Genomic DNA, 26,201 nt, shown 5'->3' on the forward strand with positions numbered 1-26,201 from the left:
TTGGAAATCTTAAGCATCTTGTGTGGTCGGGAAACAGTGGTTTGTTTTGCTGAGACCGCACGCCTTTTAGCCTCTCTAAATAGCTCGTATTCTCCAGCGGTCATGGTCACGTTGATTTTGCCAGTCTCCTCCATCTTCACGTTCCAGAACAAGTAAATGTGTTCCCACAAACGGCGCCAAATTGATCCCGTCCGGAATCTGAGTCAGATGAAGGTCGGCTATGCTGTCGCTGGTGTTGACGAAAGGCAACGAAGATTTCCTACGAGTACAGTACTTCACGAGTGGGTTCCACAGGCCGCTGACGAGAGGCGGTGACTAGGATGACGAAGCGAGAGTTCCCTGCGTACACTCAGATGAGCACCCTCCACGTTAGGGACCAAGAAACAGGGAAAAAGTCCCCGGAGCAGACCCTTCAACGCTCAAGTCAGGTACTTTTTCCCCAGAAGAATAGTAAAATTGCATAAAGTAGAAGACATATGTGAAAAGGTGAGAGAGCGTACCTGCGTAAGGGAGAGGACACCCCTTTTTATATGACATTGTGTACTTCTGGTTTCTGGCAAATGTTAGGAAATGTCGGGTGTCAGACCTTGTCTGGGGATAAGTGACGCGTGGCACCCTATCATAGGTTATAGGAAGGTTCTTCTAGCAATGAGTCACGGACCATTGGAATATACCCTGACACACGGCGGTTATTCTCTGACAGACGGTTAAGATTCTCTGGCTCAATTGTCGTATAGTGACCTACCGACCTGAAGGGAGAAGCTCTTGTTGATTAGCCGTGTGAGGACTTAGCTTGTGTATAACTGTATACCTGGCGAGGAGATTCATCCAGGAAATCCCTACCGGTCTATCCAGACTAGCATATCTTGACTTGTAACTCTTGGTCTGTAAATCCTTACCTGCATAGCCTGACCGGTAAATCTTGCCCTATAACTCCTGACTTGCATAACCTGACCGATAAATGCTGCCTTATAACTCCTGACCTGCATAGCCTGACTGGTAAGCCCTGTCCTGTAAATCCTTACCTGGCTTATCAAGTTCTCATATGTATATGTCTGCTATGCGAAAACTTGCCCGGTAGAGATGGTCCCTTCTCCTTCTTCCTGATGTTATTACTCTGACTTCTTGACCCGAGCATCCCGACCAATTCACCTGTTCACATTCCCAACTTGGACCTCTTACTCGAGTAACCTGTCTGAGCTCCTGACCTGGACATCCTGATCGAGTATTCATCCTAAACTCATGATCTAGGCCTTTTGCCCGAGTATCCCGTCTTAATTCCCGACCTGGGACTCTCGACCAAGTGTTAGCTGAGTCACGACCCTTAAACATTGTAACTTCTTAGTGAGGCGATACATCTTCTTAACTTCTCACTGTCATGTCGCCTTGACTTCTGACTGTCATGTCCCCTTGACTTCTGACTGTCACATCCCCTTTACTCCTAACTGCCACGACCCCTTAACTTCTGACTGTCATATCCTCTTGACCAGATCCTATCTTTATGCATCGTATCAGCTACGATAAATTAAGAAGAAGTCCAACATATCTTATTTATATTTTTATAAAATTCTTATAAATATATAATTAAATTATGAATATTTGGATGATAATTTAAATGTCTAATTTTGCACCAATTAAATAGCTAAAAAGACATGATAAAGATGGGCATTTAATCTCAGAGAATGAAAGTCGTCCGTAAACTTTTCTCCACCACATGTTATTTGACTTGACTTTTGGATGTTGGTCTTTGGAAGAAACACAAATGCTTGAAACAGACAATCGCTGGGGTAGTGTATATTAACAAAATTAGAGACCACTCTCCTATATGATAAACTGAACCATAATCTACTAGCCATGGCTAGAGGGAACGCCCATTTTCTCATCCTGATTCTGTCTTTACTAGGCATTCATCTCCAAGAAATCAATCTATGCGATGGAGTTCTAAACTCAAGCTGCAACCCTGTTGAGAGAAGTGCTCTGTTGGAATTCAAACAAGGCCTCAAGGATACTACCAACAGGTTGTCTTCTTGGATGGGTGAAGACTGCTGCAAGTGGGAAGGTGTGGCATGTAGCAACCGTACCAGGCATGTGATCATGCTTGACCTTCGCAATTCACACCCTTTTTCTAACGAGAGTTTAGGAGGTGAGTTGAAGCCTTCCTTACTGGGTTTGAAGTACCTAAAGTACCTTGACCTGAGCATGAACAATTTTGGAGGGGTTAATGTTCCAAAATTCATGGGATCATTTCACCATCTTCAATATCTTAACCTCTCCGGAGCTGGATTGGGTGGAGTCCTCCCTCATCAACTTGGTAATCTCTCCAATCTACAATATCTTGACTTGAACAATGATTTCGGATTGGACGAATTTAGAATCGATGATGCATTATGGATTTCTGGGCTTTCTTCTCTGAGGCATTTAAAAATGAAGAACGTTAATCTTCAAAACGTTAGTAATTGGCTCCAAGCTCTCAATGTTCTTCCTTCCGTTGAAGAGATCCATTTATCTTCATGTGATATTGAACACATCCCACTCTCTCTCCAACATGTAAACTTCACCTCACTTGCTTTGCTTGATTTGTCTGGTAATCGCATTTCCCCTTCAATACCCACTTGGTTATTCAATATAAGTGGCCTTCAATATCTTGACCTTAGTCATAACAATCTTCATGGTCATATTCCATCCCTCTTTGAAAATTTGGTTTCTCTCAACAACCTAAATTTAGCTGCAAACTCTTTTATACAAGGGGAGATACCTATTTCATTGAGGAATCTATGCAAGCTGCAAAGTTAAAAACTGTCGGGCATCAATCTCAGCATGGATTTGTCAGAGTTCGATGTTATATTTTCAGGTTGTATCAAAACAAGTTTAGAGATTCTTGAACTGTCTTACACTGGACTTACTGGCCAGTTACCTGAATGGCTATGGGAGCTCAAAAGGCTTAGATCTCTTGATTTGTCTAATAATCAAATTTTTGGCTCTATTCCTGCATCGCTTGGACAACTAGTTTCATTGGAAGAAGTTTATTTTAATGACAATCAAATTAATGGGACTATATCAGAAAGTGTAGGGAGGTTATCAGAGCTAGTTTATTTGGACCTCAACTCCAATTTCTTTGTGGGTGAAATGTCAGAAGCACATCTTGCCAGTTTGACAAAGTTAAAATATTTGAGTTTGTCATCAAACTCCTTGGCTTTAAAGTTTGAGCACAATTGGCTTCCTCCTTTTCAGCTTGAATCCATTTGGATGAGTTCTTGCATCTTGGGTCCTGATTTCCCAGAATGGCTTCAGAAGCAAGAAAATATATTAATCCTTCATATGACGAATGTTGGTATTGTTGATGCTATGCCAGAATGGTTTTGGAGCTTGATTTCTGGAGCCTACTATGTGGATATATCTGACAACCAAATTAGTGGCAGAGTACCTAATTTAATGCATTTAAGCAAGCTAATCGAGTTTTATATAAGTTCTAACAACTTCGGTGGCCCTCTTCCATATTTCCCTCTTAGTTTAGAAGTATTAATCATCTACAACAATTCATTCTCAGGGCCAATTCTCCCTAGAATCATCATGGGTATGCCAAAACTCATTTACTTATCACTTTCCAAAAATAATTTTATTGACACTATTCCCTTACCTTTGTGCCACCTTCCACAGTTGGGTGTCCTTGATCTTTCAGACAATCTCTTATCAGGAAAATTGCTTAATTGTTGGAATAGCTCTTCAGCACTTAAGAGTGTTTGATTTTTCAAGAAACAATATATTTGGAGGGATTCCAAAATCAATGTGCTCACTTTCGTCACTTAATTCATTGCATCTGAGCAATAACAATCTATCTGGACAGTTACCTTTGTCCTTAAAGTACTGTCAAAAACTACTCATTCTTGATCTGGGATATAATGAGTTCAGTGGTGAAATACCAACATGGGTAGGAAGAAGGCTCATCTCACTCCAATTTCTCAGATTGAGATCCAATAAATTGTGTGGAAATATTCCACCCAATCTTTCATTACTAGGTAACATACAAATCCTTGACCTTGTAGGAAATAAGCTCTCAGGCACCATTCCACAAAGCTTTGGAAACTTTATTGCCATGACAGTCATTAGAAAAATTCCTAGTTTGCTCATGCATGTACTTGAAGTTTATTATATGGAGAGCATGCTAGTGTCAACTAAAGGTGGTTCTCAAGAGTATAATAAGTTGCTTACGCTTTTGAATATAATGGATCTTTCAAATAATAACTTGATTGGTAAAATCCCTACTGAGCTAATGAACCTATCAGGATTGTTCGGTTTGGATTTATCTGGAAATCATTTAACAGGAGAAATCCCAGAAAAGATCAGTGCATTGCAACAACTGGAGTCTCTTGATTTGTCTAGAAACAATTTATCCGGTGGAATTCCTCATAGCATGGCCAATATGTCATCTTTGGGTTTTTTAAATTTGTCCTATAACAACTTATCAGGCGAAATTCCACTCGGTAATCAGCTCCTAACTTTATTCAGTGATCCATTAGTCTACATGGGAAATTTTGATCTTTGTGGGTTCCCTCTTGATCGGAGTTGCAAGGGAAGTGAGACAACACAAACTTCAAATCACATAGATGACAAGAATGAAAATGAAATGATATGGCTATACATAAGTTTTGCTCTCGGTTTTCTTACTGGATTTTGGACAATTTGCGGGACACTACTACTGAAGAAGAATTGGAAGATTTGCTATTTCAGATTTTTCGACAACACATTTGACAAGGTTTATGTATGCATTATGATGAACTTTCGGAAATTTGCTCTGTAATGGTCATCATCGTGCACTTCTTGCTTTCCAACAAAAATAAATAAATAAAAAATAATTGAACTCTACTTCTACAAGTATGTTTCTTCATACTGAATTTTCTTTTCATGCAAATATAAGAAAATTATTAAGTTCTACTATTCTTTAACTCTGGTTTTTGTAGCTCTACTTGTGTATATCATCAACTTAGTTATAAATTAGCTAAAATTTTCTAGAATTTTTCAGAAAAATCCAATTAAACCCCCAACAAAACCTTTTTTTTTTTTTCTCTCCCCTATTGCCGAAGTTTTGTTTTGTTTTTTTTTTCCTTTCTCACCATTTTTCCCCTCCCGGCAAAGCTTGTTTTTCCCTTTCTCACCGTCAAAGCCTTTTTTTTCCCCCACCGAAGCTTTCTTACAATTCATATAACAATTTGACTAAAATTGTTGTGCATCTATGCTGCAGATAATATGATGTAACTTATGCATAATTGCTGCGTAACATCTAAAGTAATATAACATATGGGGAGAATCGGTGTATTAGAGGAGGTGAATACTACGTGTGATTTTTTTTTATTATTTTTGAAAAACATAGAATAATACAGTGGAAATAAAGAAATAAACAAAAATAATTAACATTGTTGATTTTACTTGGTTCGGAGTCTGTGACGACTCCTACTCCAAGGCTCGCGATAGTTGATCGTTTTCGGTGGCCAATTCGCTATCAGTTCTGAATAAGTACAAGTGTGAAATTATAATATTAAAATGGCGGTAAGATAAAGTATATCAACAACTACAGATTTGAAGATTATTGTGCTAGGTCGTTGGAGCAGCATTACAGTGTCACCAAGGGCTTTTCTTAGCAGTGCGCAAGAGCGAAAGTCGTTCGGAATGAATGTCTCGAAGCTGCCGGTCGAACCCCATTTTATAGCCGAGCTAGACTTGATCTAGATCTACTGATATCGGGATCAGTCTTTGACTCAACGTTGATCGATCGATCGATCCAGGAGTTCGGTCGACGGAACCTTCTGAACATGCCCAGCTTCCCGTCCAGATTCTGCCGCTTCAGATAGAGCTTTCGTTCAGTCGATCGATCCCGCTGTTCGATAAACCGATCCTGCTTTCCTCACTGACTTATCTGGTCCGATCAACTCAGTCGATTGAGTCAACGCCTATCCAACATTCGGTCGACTGTGTTGAAAATTGGACCAACAAACAAGTAAATAAATTACTTGTCTTACACTAACAATAACAACACTACAACACCCTTTTGGTGGATCACTCACAATTCTAAGACAAAGAAGAAAAACAAAAAAACTTTGACTCACAAATTGATACTTGATTGATTATAGAAACTAAATACAAGGTGGAGTATTTATAGTACTCTTCATACAATCTGGACCGTTCAATTAAATTAAATCCTAGCCATTGAAATTCTAATTCTTATCCATGAAATGAGAAAAACACTCTTGACCACATATTTAATTTTATCTTTTACCAAGTCGTCATCTTTATCTATTAGAAAAATAAATAATTAAATAGCAAATCTTATCTATAACTCTTATCTTTTATTGGATAAGTTTTATCCTTTATTTGGGTTGGAGTTGATATTTAACAGACTGAACCCGAGGTTCGGTCGACCGATCCCTTGGTCGAACCTTAGCCGCAAGCTGATATGATCTTCGGGGTTTGGTCGACCGATCCAGGAGTTTGGTCGACGAAACCTTCTGAACCTGCCCAGCTTCCCGTCCAGATTTTGCCCTTTTGGATAAAGCCTTTGTTCGGTTGACCGATCCCGTCGTTCGATCGACCAATCCTACTTTCCTCGCTGGCTTATATGGTTTGATCAACCCGGTCAATTGAGTCAACGCCTATCCACAGTCGACCGATCCCTTGGTCGAACCTTAGCCGCAAGCTGATATGATATTCGAGGTTTGGTCGACCGATCCAGGAGTTTGGTCGACGAAACCTTCTGAACCTGCCCAGCTTCCCGTCCAAATTTTGCCCTTTTGGATAGAGCCTTTGTTCGGTCGATCGATCCTGCTGTTCGATCAACCGATCCTGCTTTCCTCGCTGATTTATCTGGTCTGATCAACTCGGTCGATTGAGTCAACGTATATCCACCGTTCGGTCGATTGAACCCGAGGTTCGGTCGACCTATCCCTTGGTCGAACCTTAGCCGCAAGCTGATATGATCTTCGGGGTTTGGTCGACCGATCCAGGAGTTTGGTCGACGGAACCTTCTGAACCTACCCAGCTTCCCGTCCAGATTTTGTCCTTTTGGATAGAGCCTTTGTTCGGTCGACCGATCCCGTCGTTCGATCGACCAATCCCGCTTTCTTCGCTGGCTTATCTGGTCCGATCAACCCGGTCGATTGAGTCAACGCCTATCCACCATTCAGTCAACTGAACTCAAGGTTCGGTCGACCGATCCCTTGGTCGAACCTTAGCCGCAAGCTGATATGATCTTCGAGATTTGGTCGACCGATCCAGGAGTTTGGTTGACGGAACCTTCTGAACCTGCCCAACTTCCCGTCCAGATTTTGCCCTTTTGGATAGAGCCTTTGTTCGGTCGACGATCCCGCTGTTCGATCAACTGATCCTACTTTCCTCACTGACATATCTGGTCCGATCAACTCGGTCGATTTAGTCAATGCCTATCCACCGTTCGGTCGATTGAACCTGAGGTTCGGTCGACCCATCCCTTGGTTGAACCTTAGCCGCAAGATGATATGATCTTCAGGGTTTGGTCGACAGAACCTTCTGAACCTGCCCAGCTTCCCGTCCAGATTTTGCCCTTTTGGATAGAGTCTTTGTTCGGTCGACCGACCCCGTCGTTCGATCGATTAATCCTGCTTTCCTCGCTGGCTTATCTGGTACGATCAACCCGGTCGATTGAGTCAACGCCTATCCACCATTCGGTCGACTGAACTCGAGGTTCGGTCGACCGATCCCTTGGTCGAACCTTAGCCGCAAACTGATATGATCTCTAGGGTTCGGTCGACCAATTAAGGCCGCAAACTTCAATCTGCAAAATCTAGTTTTTTGCAAAATAGAGTTAGAGAAATAGACAAATAATATAAAAATATAACTTTGATAATCTCCAGACTGTCCGGTTCTGACTTTCGGATTTCACAAAAACCCTAGGTCGAACTGATGCCTATTGTTCCCTCTTCGGGGAACGCGTCGTCCTCACCTACTCCTCTTAGGAGAAATTACCTTTTGCCAGACTGGTCCTCTAGACCGTCTAGACTTTTGCTCAACGCCCGAGATTTTAGGACTTCATGCTAAACATCCGCTCCATGATCTGTCCAGACTTCCACCTAGTCTACGACTCAGGATTTTCACTTAGAGTCCTCGACTCTAGGATTTCACCCAAAGTCCTCGATCCGCCAAGACTTCGCCCAGTCTCTCGGACCAAGACTTCGTTACCTAACCGTAGCTAGAACTTTCCATAATCTAGGGTTACCACCCCTAGGACCTAGGGTTACCTCCCCTAAGATTTTCTATCTGCCTAGAATCTATTAAGATTTTTACCTAAGAACACTTAAGATTTTTTTGTAAGTTAAATCATATTTGTTAGATAATAAAATAATTTAACTTTAAACTCTCGTCATTATTAAAATATAAATTTAATTATCTTATACTTTTATATTAATAAAATAATAATTTTATGGAAAGGTGCGCTATAATTTATTGAACGCTCAAAAAGTTGCGCTATATTTTAAAATTTATTAAAGGACGTATTCGTTTTCTAACGCACCCATCTACCAAACCTGTTTTGCCCGATTGTTACTACCAATTGATAGTCAATTGGGTGTGAGTCAACTAGTTATCCAGAGTACTCAGCCAACCAGTATCATTTTAAAGACTTTCTTCTTATTTGTCCCGGGCAAATGAGATGATAATCACAGATAGACAGTGGCGGATTCAGATAAAAAAATAGAAGAGGGTATTTAAAGAAGGAAATTGAAATTTGTTTTCTTTCTCGTTGTCCCTCATACTATAATATACTGGTAGAATTTTTTGAGAACAAGAGAGTGCTCAAGCACACCCCGTTCTCCCCTAGATCCGCCACTGCAGATAGAATAACTAAATCATGTAAGGGTTGAATTCCGAGAAAATCATGTTATCATACCCTCCCGTGAGAATCATTTATAGTTTCTTGATTTTTTTTCTCTTTCAATAGTCTAAGGCAATCGTGGTGGGAGCCCGATGGATGACGAATTTCACCTTTGATCGTTATAAATAAGGGTTAATAACTTTAATCCCCCCTGAATTTTATAGCGAGTTACATTTTGCCCCCTTCTATTTAAAAAACTACACTCAACCCCCCTTGCCATGAAGTAAAAAAAAAGAAAAAAAAATAAATGACTAAAATAACCCTAACATAAATCAGATTTTTAAGAAGAAAATGAAAAAAATAAAAAAAAATCTCATAAGACCATTGAAAGCTTAACCTTAACCAAATTTGATTTATATATAGGTCCAAAATTTCACTTGTTTCTAGAAAAAATATCTTCACAAAATTCATACATGCACCAGTATAAATTTACCTCCTTCATGTTGGCTCTGAGACGGGTTGGCGAGGGTGCTGGGGCGAGTGCATTCGCCTTTTTCTTATGTCACAATACATGCACCAGTATAAATAACAGAAAAACAACAACTCTAAAAGTGTTAATCAATCAAAAACTCATTTTACCAAATAAAAAAGAGCTAAAATTCTAAATTAATGAATCAAAATTAAATGAAGATGGAACAAAATTTATCATTAAAAAAATAAAATGAAGACCCTTTGACGATTTAGAAAAAAAATCACTCTTTTAATTTTTATCCAAAGGTAAATTTTTATTTCAAAGCAGCTAAATCATAAATGGTCTTCATTTTTTATTTTTAATGATAAATTTTGTTCTATTTTTATTTAATTTTGATTCATTAATTTAGAATTCAGAGTTACTATTTTTCTGTTATTTATGTTAGTACATATATGAATTTTATGAGGATATTTTTCTAGAAACAAGTGAGATTTTGAACTTATATATAAATGGTTGAGTTAAGGTTAAGCTTTTAACGGTTTTATAAGATTTTTATTTTTATTTTTCATTTTCTTTTTAGAAGTCATTTAGATTAGGGTTATTTTGGTCATTTACTTTTTTTTTCTTTTTTTACTTCATGTCAAAGGGGGGATTGAGTGTAGTTTTTTAAATAGAGGGGGGCAAAATGTAACTCGCTATAAAATTCAGGGGGGCTTAAAGTTATTAACCCTATAAATAATTCTCGATTTATTTTGATGAACAGTGAAAATTTTTCATATGATTGAATTGATCGTCCTAAAATTAATCGGCATAAATTTGATATCGATGTAATGCCAACTAACAAAAATTAAAAAGGTAACATGCTTCTATAATACGGGACCGGATCCTCTGGTCTCCTTGTCCTGGTCCGCTCCTGAACCAGGATAAGGGGATTGGTAGGAGGTAATGGCCCCCACCTGTTAATATGTGGGGGTCCATTGCCTCCCACCAATATAAAGACTGGACCATATATATAAATTGATCCAACCTTTACGGATCAGATAATACAGGAGAATAAAAAATTTCTAATACTTTTCTTTGTTTAAAATTTTCCATTTACAAAAATTATCTCTTTTTAGGTTGTAGCATGGTAGAGTCATCGGATTTTTTTTTTTTTTTTAAACTTGGCCAAGTCTTTCATGAGCATCTTTTTCCATCTAATATTTTTCATTCTTAAATGGTATTTTCTCTCTATTTCTCTAGCTAACTATTAATCTGGGGGCATCAGCAAGTCTTGCATATTTTATGATAAAACATTAAAACTAAAAGGTCGGTGAAGAAACGGAAAGAAAATCATTTAGCAAGTGTAAAATAAGAACATTAAATGAAAAAAATGTTGGCATAAAAGACTTAACAAAGTTTAGTTACTAGGCTAAAACTTAGAAAGATATAAATAAAGAGAATTGTAAATATTGTAAAATGGGACAAATAAACAGACGAAAGAACCTTAATTTTCTATCCTTAGTTAGAACATCCATAATGAATGAGAGTATTTTTTTTCAAATATTTATGGTCTCCACTTCTACGTTACTTTTCAAATATTCTACTATTCAAATATTTTAAATCTCACAATGAAATATCTCACCATCTAAATATTTATAGGTCCCACCCATCAAATATCTCATTTCTCAAATATACTCAATTTAACAATCAAATATTTCACTAATCAAATATTTATCGGTTCATGACCATTTTATTAACTTACATAAAATTTTATATTTAAATAAAATTAATATATATTTTTAATATATTTCGTCTATTATTTATTCATAAATATTTTTTAGGCAATTATTCAATATAATTATTTTAATATTAATATTTTATTTAAATAAAAAAATATAACATCGGGCGTATACATTTTTTTTAAAAAAAACTACAACATATGAGTTCAAATATTTCACAAAATCAAAATTGAATAACTAAATATTTCATATATAATAAATTAGTTATTTACTCATCATGATGACATGTTTCTTAGATGTATTCAACCAAATCATGACGAAATTAATGATGCACCTGAATATCACGTAACTTGGAATTTCTTTGAATGTATTTAACAAATTCACTGGTTGAGTCATGATTCGTTGTGATAGTATCTTGTTCTTCGCGATACCAAATCGATATTGCATGACCTTTATCCTCCAAAATCATGTTGTGTAAAATAATACATGTATACATGATTTCTTTGCATTTATCCAGAAACTAATGTCGCCTTATACCTCTTATAATTGCCCAATGAGCTTGGAGTACCCCAAATGCTTGCTCGACATCTTTTCTTGCAGCCTCTTGTCTTTTCTTAAATTTCATTCTTTTCAGATCATGAGGGCAGGAAAAACTCTCGATGAAAGTGGCTCCTTCTAGATATATATATATATATATATATATATATATATATATATATATATATATATATATCATTTGTTAGGTAGTACCCTTTTGTATATTGTGTATCGTTCACAATAAAATTAACTTCCAGTGCATTTCCTTTCAAGACGTCATTAAAAATAGGTAATTCATTAAGCACATTGATGTCATTACGAGAACCAACAACTCCAAAAAATGCATGTCATATCCACAAATCGACAGATGCGACTACCTCAAGCACAATTGCTGGATAGCCATGATTGCCTCGTGTGTTGTCCGGTTGCGTTGGATGCCATATCCACGCAACCGGACAATTTTTTAAGGCTCAATATATGCAATCAAGACTTTCTAACATCCCAGGGAAACCATGTTTTTGTTCATGCATTTCAAGCAAACGAGTGATATCAGTTGCATTGGATTTTCTTAAGTACTCACCTTCGTATATTTGTATCACGCATTGGCAAAAGTTGGACAAGTATTCGAGGGCAGTTATTTCACTCATTCGCAAGTACTCGTCAAATTGGTCGGCGGAACCTCCATAAGCCAGTTGACGGATAGCCGTTGTGCATTTTTGAAGTGGTGACAGACCTTTTCTCCTTAATGCATCTTTCCTCCATTTAAAAAATCCACTAGGATGATTTTCCAAATCAGTGACTATACGCAAAAATAACTCTTTTCTCATTCGGAATCGTCTTTAGAACATATCATCAGTATACACTGGCTCAACACAAAAATAATCATTGACAAGTTGAGTATATCCAACTACACGACCTCTGTTAATTGTTCTTCTTCTTTGTGTACTCCCATGATAATCTTACATGAATTCAACCACTCTAAATTAATTGTGCACTACCATCATGAATAATACTTCATCGGGATCAGATATTGTAGGACTCGTTGTGTCTTCGGGAACATTATGACGAACTTAAGAACTTTCTTCACTAGAATTTTCGTCAATAATTGAAGAGTTGAACAAATCCCTAAAATAATGATCAGAATTTTTATCCATTTCTCTCTAAATTTTTGGTAGACAATGAGTATGGAAGTGATGAAAATAGATTAAAAAAAAAGATGCATATATAGGGAGAAATTGAACATTACCCACGTTTGAAAAAATGAACGTTTCTTTTTAATATTTATTTTTTTTGAATGTTATATTTGTTTTTCGTTTTTTAATTTTTTGATTTAATTAAATTTAAAAAACTAAAAACAATGACAACCCATCATTTTTGGTCGGCTCATAAGATTAATTTAAATTAAAATAAAATTAAAAAAAATCAAAAACAATGACAACCTATCATTTTGGCAGGTCCCACAAGAAGGAATCATGCACAAAGGTGATTTTCAATCATCCCTTAAATATTTCCACAATGAAAAATATTTAAGAGAGAGAATATTTGAAGAAATATCCCTTCAAATATTCTCATTGAAGATGTCCTTATAGACTATTAGTCCACTGGAATAGTCTGAAAAGCTTAATCGGAAAGAGACTCACGTAGTGTTTTCTAGTTTCCACAAATCAATCAAAACACTGCTGTCTTTATTGGCTAATAAAAAGAGTCAAAATCCAAACTTTCTTGGCTTTTACTTCACAAGTCGTTGCCCATTGCACACGCTACTAGTGACGCCATAAACACGGCTACAATGGCCACAAGCTTTCCTCCACAGCATGCCGTTAGACTTGAGTCATGAATATTGATTGGTCCAACTTGGTTGGAACTTGGAAGAAATACTAAATGCTTGAAACAGACAATCTCTGGGCAGTGTATATTAACAAAGGTACAGACCACTCTCCTGCCATAAACTTGCAACCATAATCTAGTAGCCATGGCTAAAAGGAACGCCCATTTTCTCTTCCTGATGTTGTTTTTACTAGGCATTCACCTCCAAGAAATCAATCTCTGCAATGGAGCTCTAAACTCAAGCTGCAACCCTGTTGAGAGAAGTGCTCTGGTGGAGTTCAAACAAGGCCTCGAAGATACTACTAACAGGTTGTCTTCTTGGATGGGTCAAGACTGCTGCACGTGGGAAGGTGTGGCATGCAGCAATCGCACCGGGCATGTGATAAAGCTTGACCTTCGCAATCCACACCCTTTTTCTGATATTGATTATCTTCCATACAACGAGTGGAGTTTAGGAGGTGAGTTGAATCCTTCTTTACTGGGTTTGAAGTATCTTAAGTACCTTGACCTGAGCATGAACTATTTTGGAGGAGCTGATATTCCAAAATTTATGGGATCATTTTATCATCTTCAATATCTTAACCTCTCCAGAGCTGGATTGGGTGGACTCCTCCCTCATCAATTTGGTAATCTCTCCAACCTGCAGTATCTTGATTTGTATAATGACTTGGAACCGTATTTCGGAGCTCAAGTTCGTGAATTTAGAATTGATGATGCAATCTGGATTTCTGGGCTTTCTTCTCTGAGGCAACTAAATATGGAGAATGTTAATCTTCAGAATGTTAGTAATTGGCTCCGAGCTCTCAATACTCTTCCTTCCATCGAAGAGATCCATTTATCTTCATGTGGTATTGAACACGTCCAACTCTCCCTCCCACATGTAAACTTCACCTCACTTGCTTTGCTTGATTTGTCTTATAATTCTATTGGCTCTTCAATACCCACTTGGTTATTCAATATAAGTGGCCTTCAATATCTTGACCTTAGTCATAACAACTTTACTGGTCCTATTCCATCGCTCTTTGGAAACTTAGTTTCTCTCAGCGACCTAAATTTAGCTGAAAACTATTTTATAAAAGGGGCGATACCTATTTCATTGAGGAATCTATGCAAGCTGCAAAGTTTAAAACTGTGGGGCATCAATATCAGCATGGATTTGTCAGAGCTCAATGTAATATTTTCAGGTTGCATCAAAATAAGTTTAGAGATTCTTGAACTGCCTGACGCTGGACTTACTGGTCAGTTACCTGAATGGCTAGGGGAACTCAAAAGGCTTTGAGTTCTCGTACTATCTCATAATAAAATTTCTGGCTCTATTCCTGCATGGCTCGGACAACTAGTTTCACTGGAAGTACTCTATTTAAATAACAATCAACTTAATGGGACTATACCAAAAAGTGTAGGGTGCTTATCAGAGCTAGTTCATTTGGGCTTGACCAGCAATTTTTTAGTCGGTGAAATGTCAGAAGCACATTTTGCCAATTTGACAAAGTTGAAATATTTGAGCTTGGCATTAAACTCCTTGGCTCTAAAGTTTGAGCGTAATTGGCTTCCTCCTTTTCATCTTGAGTACATTGTTATGGGCTCTTGCATCTTGGGTCCCGATTTTCCAGGATGGCTTCAGAAGCAGGAAAATATGACATTCCTTATGATGGCAAATGTTAGTATCGTCGATGATATGCCAGACTGGTTTTGGAGCTTGATTTCTGGAGCACATTATGTGGATATCTCTAGCAACCAAATCAGTGGCAGACTACCTAATTTAGTGCATTTAAACCAGGTAAGTAAACTTGATATAAGTTCTAACAACTTCAGTGGCCTTCTTCCATATTTTCCTCAAGGTTTGTATGTACTAGACGTCCACGACAATTCATTCTCAGGGCCAATTCTCCCTGAAATCATCATGGGTATGCCAAATCTCATTTTCTTATCGCTCTCCAAAAATAATTTAAATGGTACTATTCCCTCGTCTTTGTGCCACCTTCAAGGGATGACCACCCTTGATCTTTCAGATAATCTCTTGTCAGGAAAATTGCCTGATTGTTGGAATAGCTCTTCAGAACTTAATGTGTTAGATTTTTCAATAAACAATATTTCGGGAGGAATTCCTAAATCAATATGTTCACCTCCATCACTTTATTCATTGAATCTGAACAATAACAATCTATCTGGAGAGTTACCTCTGTCTTTAAAATATTGTCAACAACTAGTCATTCTTGATGTGGAATATAATGAGCTCAGAGGTGAAATACCAAGATGGATGGGAGGAAGTCTTGCCTTCCTTATGACTCTCAAATTGAGATCCAATAAATTGGTTGGAAATATTCCTCCCAATCTTTCATTACTAAGATATCTCCAAGTCCTTGACCTTGCAGAAAATGAGTTCTCAGGCACCATTCCGCGAAGCTTTGGAAACTTCAATGGCATGAAAGTCGTTAGAAATACAACTGAATTGCCCACGGATTTATTTGCAAGTACTTATACGCAGATTATGCCATTTTCAACTAAAGGGAATATTCGAGAGTACGAAGATCTATCTTCGCTGAATATAATTGATCTTTCAAATAATAACCTGATTGGTAGAATTCCTACTGAACTAATGAACCTATCAAAATTGTTCAGTTTGGATTTATCTGGAAATCATTTAACAGGAGAAATTCCAGAAAACATTAGTGCATTACAACAATTGGAGTCTCTAGACTTGTCCAGAAATAATTTATCTGGAGGAATTCCTTCTAGTATGGCCAATATGTCATCCTTGGAGTTTTTAAATTCGTCCTATAACAATTTATCAGGCAGAATTCCAATCGGTGGTCAACTTCTAACATTCAGTGATCCATTAGTCTACATTGGAAATCTTTATCTATGTGGGTTCCCTGTAAATCGAAGTTGCAAGGACAGTGAGACAACACAAACTCCAAATCGCATAGACGACAAGAATGAAAATGAAATGATATGGCTATACACAAGTTTTGCTCTCGGATTTCTTACAGGATTTTGGATAATTTGGGGGACATTGCTACTGAAGAAAAATTGGAAGATTTGCTATTTCAGATTTATCGACAACACATATGACAAAGTTTACGTGTGGATTATGCTGAAGCTACCTAGAATGTAGAACATATTATTGTACTTATGAATATGTTTGCTGATGGATACCTACCTACCTTTAGAAATTTGCTCTTTAGTAACTCATCATCATACACTAGTATGATAGTGCCATCTTTCACTTGCTTTGTAGCCCATCTATAAGAAGTATTTATCTTATAAGATGCATTTATCTTACATTACTCCCGTTCTAGTTCTAATTCTAGTTCTGGTGGTGATCAATTTCTGGGATCAACAGTAAAATACGGCAATAGTTTTTGCAATAAAAACTTTCCAATGAAAGAAGAATTTCCCTTCACAGTAATGAAGTTTGAACAGTGAAAACCTTTTTTAAAAAAAGACGTAGTGTTTTCTAGTTTCCACAAGTGACTCAAGACACTGCTGACTTGGCTAATAATAAGCAGAGTCAAAAGCCTAACTTGCTGGGCTTTTACTTAAACCAGTCGTTGCCAAGTTCACACGCGACTAGTGACGAAATAAACAATGCTATTAAATAGCTAAATGAAAGTATTCGCACAATGGCCACGAGCTTTTCTCCGTTACAAAGACTCGAGTCCTAAATATTTATCCTACTTGGTTGGAACAGAATCTCTGTGTAGTGTGTATTAACAAAGTTACAGACAACTCTCTTTCAACAGAATCCTTAGGTTTTCAAGATTTGTCGATTTCGAATTATATATCCTTTTTTTTAACGTGTCGAACATGAAACATTATTCGATAATCATCAATTACCAAAGTCAAATAAAATTTTCGTTGATAATTTTAGATGAATAATCAAGATTATCAAGAATAACTCTAATTAAACGCATCCTAAATTTAGATATTTTCAAACACTATTTGGATAATTTGCTTCCGATTTTCACGTGGAAAATGGGTCTTCGAAAGTAGCTTCTGTTCGCTCCTAATGAAATATTGTTGAACTCTGTACTTTGTTAGATTCGTATACATTGCTTTCTGTATTAGATTCGTATAGTGATGTGACAGAGATAATAGTCACCGCGTGACCCAGTCGAGTCAAAAATTAAGTAGAGTTGGACATAAAAGTCAAATCAAACTAGGGCAAGTCAAATCGAGCTCGAGTCAAGTTAAATCTAACTCCGATCAAGTCAAACCGAACTCGGTTAGGTTAAACCGAGCTCCAACCAAATCAGTTCCGATAAAAAAACTCAAGTTAATTCTGTCTGAATCACATCCAAGCATGGATCACCTTAAATTGGAACTCATATTCAATTTGGTAGTTGTTAAAACGTTGATCACCAAAGGATGCAACAGTTAAAGTATCGATCATCAAAAGAGGTGTCTCTCAGTAAATAAAGGAAAAGGTGTACCCTTTGAATATAAAGTCAAATCAAGCTAGGGAGGAGTCCAATTGAGCTCGAACTTGGGTCAAGTTAAATCAAATCCGGATCAAGTCAGATCGAGCTCAATTAGGCTAAATTGATCTCCTACCAAATTAGTCCCGATAAAAGACCTCAAGTCAATTCTATCAGAATCACATCCAATTATGAATCACCCTCAATTGGAACTTATATTCAATTCAGTGGTTGTTGAAATTCCGATCACCAAGGGATGCAACGATTAAAGCATTGATCATCAAGAAAGACGTCTATGAGTAAATAAAAAAAAAGGGAGCCCTTTGAGAATTAGAGTCATCATTTTGCTTTTTTTTTAAAGGTAATTAGTCACAATATTAAGATAAAATTATTATTATATGATCAAAAGGTCACGGATTCGAATTTTAAAAATGAACATCTTATAAAAAACAGGATAAAATTATATATAATGGATCTTTTCCCGAGACTCAACATGACGAAAACTTCATGCACCGAACTACTTTTTTTTTTTTAAGTCACAATATTAAAGTAAATAATCTCATAACTCTTTAATTATTCTTCTTATTTTTCTCCATTGATTTTCTCCGTCTTTTCTCCGAGGTCCAACTTGAGAATTGGAAGGACCTTATTAAGGTTCACTTTGGCTCCTTGCTAATTCTCCCTTGAATCTTTCTAGATCTCTGTGCAGAAGGTCAACTTGAAAGAAGTCAATTTATTGAAGCCCGATCCGAAAGAAGTTGGTCAGTTGAATTTCGACCTGACTTGCATCCAATGATCAGTCAAAAAAATTACATGATCATGATTCCTTTACTGAGTTATCTCAACCGTTTATCTTGGATCGGATCATATAGAATATACAGTCAAATCAACATATACTGCAATTCCAAGCCTCTTTGCGAAGCAGTATGCACTTCAACAAGAAAGATGAAGAAAGATGGCAAAAATGAATGGAGAAAAAGGAGAGTAAAGAGTTATGAGATTATTTTATAAATATATGCTCACTTCTTTTTGTTAAAAATACAAAATATGAATGAGTAGAATACAATTCGTTCATTTCATCGTATTTCAAGTACATTCATCGTATTTTGAATTCATGAAAATCATCAACGCCTCTTATAAATCACCGATGCCCCAAATTAAAGTTGTCCTTAAATATTAATTACATGATTGTCTAACAAGCTCATAATAATAAATATTGATTTTCTACTGGCGAGGTTTAAAATCTTCAAAACAATATTGTTTAAAGATGTTTAGCCTTATTGTTCTCCTAGAATGATGAAGAGTTTTAGTATGGAGACACCTCTGAATACTATAAGAAAATTGGTCTTTTTTAATTTAAAAAAAAAGTATACTTCAATCTCCAATTTGATAAAACTATTACTTTTTTAACAAAATATTTTTTTATATATCATTATAAAAAAATTATTTAACTGATATACACAATCGACTGTAGCTCAATCTATGATTTGGTGAGGTAAGACTTTAATAAAGAAGATAAATATTAATTACTAACCAAAAACAATACAGATCTACCATTAAGAAGATAATTAAGGAACATGATACCCAAATTAACAATGTCATTTTTTATAATTATCCAAATAATGAAAAAAATTTCAAATAATTACAAAGCTTAATGATGTGTTGAATGGAAGAATCATTGAACAACAACTACATAAACAACATAATACACAAATCAATTAGTGGAATTAAATTGCTATATTCAGTGTCTTGCTCAAATAGTAATTAGATTTGTTCAAAGAATCTTTAAGTCCATCTATGCTTTTAATACTATTAAATTCTTTTTAAAGGATTATGTAGCAATTTTAACTAAAATTGTAAAGAGTTTTTACTTAAATGGTGAAATTGAGTCTGAGAGTTACTGGAGTCCACCAATGCTTTTTGCACTACTAAACTTCTTCAAAATGTTCATATAACAAATTTGACTAAAATTGTTATACATCTATGTTATTAGGGGTGTAAATGAGTCAAGCCGCTTGTGAGCTATTCGAAGCTCGATTCGATAAAAGTTCGTTTGAGCTCGTTTAATTAAGCTCGTTAAGATAAACAAACCAAGCTCAAGCTTCACAATATTCGGCTCGTTAGCTCGTGAACATGTTCGTTAAGCTCATGAATTAATTTTTAAATAAAAAAAATAATAGTTTTGATATTTAATTTATAGATTTTACATTCTACTTATGAAAAACATAGACAAATATATTAAATTTATTTATTAGAATAAAATTATAAATTTTAACAAGAATATTATAATTTTTAAAAAATATATAATTTAGTTTTAATGAATACTTAAATTTATAATTTATATTTATTAAGCTCGTTTAGGCTCGATAAAATCTTGAATAAGCTCGTGAGACATGAATATATTCGTTAAATAAAGCTCGAGCTTGACTCGATTATAAATGAGCCAAACTCAAATATCTAAGAGTTCGGTTCGACTCGGCTCGGCTCGATTACACCCCTATATGTTATAGATAATTTGTGAAAATTTTAATATGATACAACTTATGCATAATTGTTGCATAACATCTAAAGTAATATAATATATGATGGTTTTATCAAAGGATGAACACAACTTTATCGAATACTTAAAAAGGTGCGCTATAGTCTTCGGAGTTATGGTGTCACGATAGGATATTTAAATTATTATTCAGACATCCATGGTTCGATCTCCATATATTTGTAGGAATTTTTCCTCTAAATGAAGAACGTAACCAAATGATACTGAGTTTCTAGACTGACCATCATATGTATTTTTCGATTCATCCTGATAACCAATAAAAAAATTTTATGAGATCAAATCAATCATCTAGGAATTATCAATGAGATTAATTAGAATTAGAATTCTTCACAGGTGCGCTATAATTTAAAATTTATTATAGGATGCACTTGTTTTTTAACGTGCCCATCTACCAAACCTGTTTTGCCCGATTGTTACTGCCGATAGATAGTCAATTGAATGTGATTATAGTCAACTAGATGTAATTCCAGTCAATTGCTAGTTATGCACAGCAGTCAGCCAACCAGTAACATTTCAAAAACTTCCTCTTTAATTTCCCTGGCATAGTTGAGATGGTAATATAAAAGAATTGAATCATGTCAAGGTTGAATCCTTGTGAAGTCGTGTGATCATACCCTTTCTCGTAAGGATCATCTATAATTTTCTAATTTCCTCTATTCTAATAATGTGAATTGAATCATGTAAAGGTTGAATCCTTATAATGTGAATTGAATCATGTAAAGGTTGAATCCTTGTGAAGTCGTGTGATCATACCCTTCCTCGTAAGGATCATCTATAATTTTCTAAAAGAAACCTAAGAAGTGACATGCTTCTATAATAAGAAAAAATAAAAATTTCTAATTCTTTTCTTTGTTTAATTTTTTCTATTTACAAAAATAATCTCTTTTTAGGTTGTAGCATGGTAGAGCCATTGGATTTTTTTTTTGAAATTTTTTTAATGTTTTTTTAACTTGGCCAAGTCTTTCATTTGATCATCTTTTTCCATCTAATATTTTTCATTCTCATTGTTAAATGATATTTTCTCTTTTTTTCTCTAACTAATTATTTGTCTTAATGAATTTCATTAAATGAGTTCAAATGGATTTTTATTGAATTAAATTTTAAATAATTTATGAATTGTTTGATTCATTTACACCCTACTGCTGAGTTGGCTAATAAGAAGAGTCAAAAGCCAATTTTGCTTTGTTTTTTGCTTCACAAGTTGTTGACAATTACACGCTACAAGTGACTCTTAAATAGCTAAAACGACCTGTTATGGAGAATGGAGATGGACACTTAATCTTCTCACACTGGCCGTAAATTTACATGTCAGTCGGCTTGACTTGTGGGTGTTGGTTCAAATTGGTTGGAAGACACGCATTTATGAAATATACAATCTCTGCGTAGTGTATATTAACAAAGATACAGACCACTCTCCTACCATATACTTGCAACCGTAATCTACTAGCCATGGCTAGATGGAACGTCCATTTTCTCTTCCTGATGTTGTCTATACTAGGCATTCACCTCCAAGAAACCTATCTCTGCAAAGGAGCTCTAAACTCAAGCTGCAACCCTGTTGAGAGAAGTGCTCTGTTGGAGTTCAAACAGGGCCTCAAAGATACTGTTAACCGGTTGTCTTCTTGGACGGGTGAATATTGCTGCACGTGGGAAGGTGTGGCATGCAGCAGTCGCACCGGACATGTGATAGAGCTCGACCTTCGCAATCCACACCCTTTTGACAACGAGTGGATTTTAGGAGGTGAGTTGAATCCTTCGTTACTGAGTTTGAAGTACCTTAAGCACCTTGACCTGAGCGGGAACAATTTTGGAGGAGCTAATATTCCAAATTTTATGGGTTCGTTTTATCATCTTCAGTATCTCAACCTCTCCAGTACCGGGTTGGGTGGACTCCTCCCTCGACAACTTGGCAACCTCTCCAATCTACAATATCTTGACTTGTACAATGAGTTCGGTTCCAATTTTGGTGCTCAAAACCGTGAATTTAGAATTGATGATGCACTCTGGATTTCTGGGCTTTCTTCTTTGAGGCTTCTAAATATGGAGAATGTTAATCTTAAGAACGTTAGTAATTGGCTCCAAGCTCTCAATACTCTTCCTTCCATTGAAGAGATCCATTTATCTTTGTGTTATATTGAAGCCGTCCCACTCTCTCTCCCACATGTAAACTTCACCTCACTTGCTTTTCTTGATTTGTCTTATAATTCTATTGGCTCTTCAATACCCACTTGGTTATTCAATATAAGTGGCCTTCAATATCTTGACCTTAGTTATAACCTCCTTACTGGTCCTATTCCATCCCTCTTTGGAAACTTGCCTTCTCTCAACAACCTAAATTTAGCTCACAACTATTTGATAAAAGGAGGGATACCTACTTCATTGATGAATCTATGCAAGCTGCAAAGTTTAAAACTGTCAGGCATCAATATCAGCATGGATTTGTCGGAGTTTGGTGCTTTATTTTCAGGGTGCATCAAAACAAGTTTAGAGATTCTTGAACTGTATAACACTAACCTGATTGGCCAATTACCTGAATTGCTTTGGGAACTCAAAAGGCTTAGATCACTTGATTTGTCTGAAAATCAAATTTCTGGCTCCATTCCTGCATCTCTTGGACAACTAGTTTCACTGGAAGAACTTTATTTAGATGACAATCAACTTAATGGGACTATACCAGAAAGTGTAGGGTGCTTATCAGAGCTAGTTGATTTGGACCTCGGTTCAAATTTCTTTGTGGGTGAAATGTCAGAAGCACATTTTACTAATTTGAAAAAGTTGAAATATTTGAGCTTGTCATCAAACTCCTTGGCTCTAAAATTTGAGCGCAATTGGCTTCCTCCTTTTCAACTTGAGTCAATTAGGATGAGCTCTTGCATCTTGGGTCCTGATTTCCCAGGATGGCTCCAGAAGCAAGAAAATATGGTATTCCTTGATATGTCAAATGTTGGTATTGTCGATGCTATGCCAGACTGGTTTTGGAGCTTGATTTCTGGAGCATGGCATGTGGATATTTCTAGCAACCAAATCAGTGGCAGAGTACATAATTTAATGCATTTTAAAAAGCTAATTGAATTTGATATAAGTTCCAACAACTTCAGTGGTCTTCTTCCATATTTCCCTCGTGGTTTGGAAGTACTAGACGTCCACAACAATTTATTCTCGGGGCCAATTCTCCCTGCAATCATCATGGGTATGCCAAATCTCAATTACTTATCGCTCTCCAGAAATAATTTTACTGGTACTATTCCCTCGCCATTGTGCCACCTTCAACAGTTGGTCGCCCTTGATCTTTCCAACAATCTCTTGGCAGGAAAATTACCTGATTGTTGGAATCGCTCTTCGAGACTTACGGTGTTTGATGTTTCAAGAAACAGTATATTTGGAGGGATTCCTAAATCAATATGTTCACTTTCATCACTTAATTCATTGCACCTGAGCAATAACAATCTATCTGGAGAGCTCCCTTTGTCCTTAAAATATTGTCGACGACTAGTCATTCTTGATCTGGGGTATAATGAGTTCAAAGGTGAAATACCAACATGGTTAGGAGGGAGTCTTATCTCACTCCGAGTTCTCAGATTGCGATCCAATAAATTGGTTGGAAATATTCCACCCAATCTTTCATTACTGAGTAATCTCCAAATCCTTGACCTTGCAGGAAATGAGCTCTCAGGCACCATTCCAAAAAGCTTTGGAAACTTTGATGCCATGAAAGTCATTATAAAAATTCCTATTTGGTTCACGTATGTATTTGAAAGTGCTTATAAGGAGGGCATGCCAGTGTCGACGAAAGGAAATACTCAGGAGTATGATGAGCTGATTTCGCTTTTATTCATAATGGATCTTTCAAACAATAACCTAATTGGTAAAATCCCTACTGAACTAATGAACCTATGGGAATTGTTCAGTTTGGATTTATCTGGAAATCATTTAACAGGAGAAATTCCAGAAAACATCAGTGCATTACAACAATTGGAGTCTCTGGACTTGTCAAGAAACAATTTATCTGGAGGAATTCCTTCTAGCATGGCCCATATGTCATCTTTGGAGTTTTTAAATTTGTCCTATAACAACTTATCAGGGGAAATTCCACTTGGTGATCAGCTTCTAACATTCAGTGATCCATCAGTCTACATGGGAAATCTTGATCTTTGTGGGTTCCCTCTGAATCGAAGTTGCAAGGGCAGTGAGACATCACAAACTCCAAGTCGCATAAATAGCAAGAATGAAAACGAAATGATCTGGTTTTACGTGAGCTTTGCACTTGGATTTCCTACTGGATTTTGGGCAATTTGGTGGGCATTGCTACTGAAGAAGAATTGGAAGATTTGCTATTTCAGATTTATCGACAACACATTTGACAAGGTTTATGTGTGCATTATGATGAACCTTCGGAAATTTGCTTTGTAATAGGTCATTATCGTTTTATTCGGTTCTAATTGTTATACATCAATGATAGGCGGTCCTTTTTTTTTGAATTGATCCGAACCTTTACTTAATTCATGCGCAAAGAACAATTCTATTTTGTATGTAGATTCTTTCAAATACAACTAAAAGGCATAAAATAGAGCAGGCAAAACTGCTGAATGACCTAAACATGGAAAGAAAGAAAAAATTCAGTTCCTTGTATAATTTTGTAAAAATTCAATTACACCTACAGCCTGTGAATCTGTCTATTTCCCGAAGTCATCTTGGACACATAAAATATAAGAGAATTGAATATCTAGGTTGTAATTTAGAGAACTATTAAAGAGGTTGTTTTCCTCTCAGGATAATTATGAGATTTCTTATACCATTAGATCTAGATTTGCTCTTCTCGTAAAGAGCTCTTTTCAACATAAGCTATGGAGTAGGAGAGGCCTCTGAAACACATTAAATTTTGTATTAGTATTGTCATTATTTTTGTTTATTCATTCGTTGCAAGTTATCTAATATTTAATCTTCGATTGTAAGATATTCTCTCTGCTATAAGTAATTCACGATAATTTATTTTACATTAAATGCACACACTTGAATCTTTATAACATTGATTTAAGTTTTTTTTTTTTGTGAGCAAACTTTTTATATCAAGCTATCTCTTGTAAACTTTGTGAGAAAATAAAAAATATTATAAATTTTATGCTTTATTTATTATTTTTAGATATTTGTTGTTTAATCGAAAATAGAAATTAAAAATTTTAAACTATTTTTTGTAGATTTTATTCACCTATGCTTTGCATTTTTTTTCTACCTTATTTTCTTCTATAGAACAAAGTCTAGATGAGGTTGAATTTATCAAAAAGTCAAAGTTCTTCATTTCCATCCCCTTCTATCTATTCTTTTGATTCTCAAACTTTTTGTATCAAACAAATTGATAAAAACAATTTGACATAAAAAGGGTCTAATTTGGGCATTTGGAATACATTACATTTAGATATTTCCAAACCCTATTTAGATAATTTACCTCTGATTTTCACGAGGAAAATGGGCCTTCGAAAGTAGCTTTTGTTCGCTCCTAATGAAATATTGTTGAACTCTGTGCTTTGTTAGATTCGTATATATTGCTTTCTGTGTTAGATTCGTATGGTGATGTGACAGAGATAGCAGTCATCACGTGACCCAGTCTGAGTCAAAAATTAAGTAGAGTTGGACATAAGATCATCTCCGATCATAAAATCTATTTTAATGCACTTTCAATACCAATTTTATATCGTTTGAGCATCAAAAATTTTTCTAACTCCAATCAATACACATCATTTCCTACACTAAGGGGGCGTTTGGTTTAGAGGAATAGGAGTAGGGAATGGGAATAGGAATCATTGATTACCATTGTTAATGTTTGGATTATGGA

General features: G+C 36.0%; 5 protein-coding genes across 5 annotated transcripts; all 5 read left to right on the plus strand.

Annotated features, from left to right (window-relative positions):
* The first annotated feature begins 1,854 nt into the window (after positions 1–1,854).
* Positions 1,855–2,793, plus strand: LOC121994464 (receptor-like protein EIX2). The gene has a single exon (XM_042548484.1). It carries the CDS (start codon positions 1,855–1,857, stop codon positions 2,791–2,793), a length of 939 nt encoding a protein of 312 aa, XP_042404418.1.
* A 24-nt stretch (positions 2,794–2,817) lies between these two features.
* LOC121995381 (receptor-like protein EIX1) lies at positions 2,818–4,798 on the plus strand. Its single transcript, XM_042549133.1, has 3 exons — positions 2,818–3,420; positions 3,548–3,574; positions 3,695–4,798. Exons 1-3 carry the CDS (start codon positions 2,818–2,820, stop codon positions 4,796–4,798), a joined length of 1,734 nt encoding a protein of 577 aa, XP_042405067.1.
* An 8,740-nt stretch (positions 4,799–13,538) lies between these two features.
* LOC121995382 (receptor-like protein EIX1) lies at positions 13,539–14,672 on the plus strand. The gene has a single exon (XM_042549134.1). It carries the CDS (start codon positions 13,539–13,541, stop codon positions 14,670–14,672), a length of 1,134 nt encoding a protein of 377 aa, XP_042405068.1.
* Positions 14,673–14,852: 180 nt separating this feature from the next.
* Positions 14,853–16,511, plus strand: LOC121995383 (receptor-like protein EIX1). Its single transcript, XM_042549135.1, has one exon. It carries the CDS (start codon positions 14,853–14,855, stop codon positions 16,509–16,511), a length of 1,659 nt encoding a protein of 552 aa, XP_042405069.1.
* A 5,317-nt stretch (positions 16,512–21,828) lies between these two features.
* LOC121994465 (receptor-like protein EIX1) lies at positions 21,829–24,860 on the plus strand. Its single transcript, XM_042548485.1, has one exon. It carries the CDS (start codon positions 21,854–21,856, stop codon positions 24,779–24,781), a length of 2,928 nt encoding a protein of 975 aa, XP_042404419.1. The 5' UTR covers positions 21,829–21,853; the 3' UTR covers positions 24,782–24,860.
* The last annotated feature ends 1,341 nt before the right edge of the window (positions 24,861–26,201 follow it).

This window comes from Zingiber officinale, chromosome 6A (genome assembly GCF_018446385.1).
Source record: "Zingiber officinale cultivar Zhangliang chromosome 6A, Zo_v1.1, whole genome shotgun sequence".
NCBI lineage: Eukaryota > Viridiplantae > Streptophyta > Magnoliopsida > Zingiberales > Zingiberaceae > Zingiber > Zingiber officinale.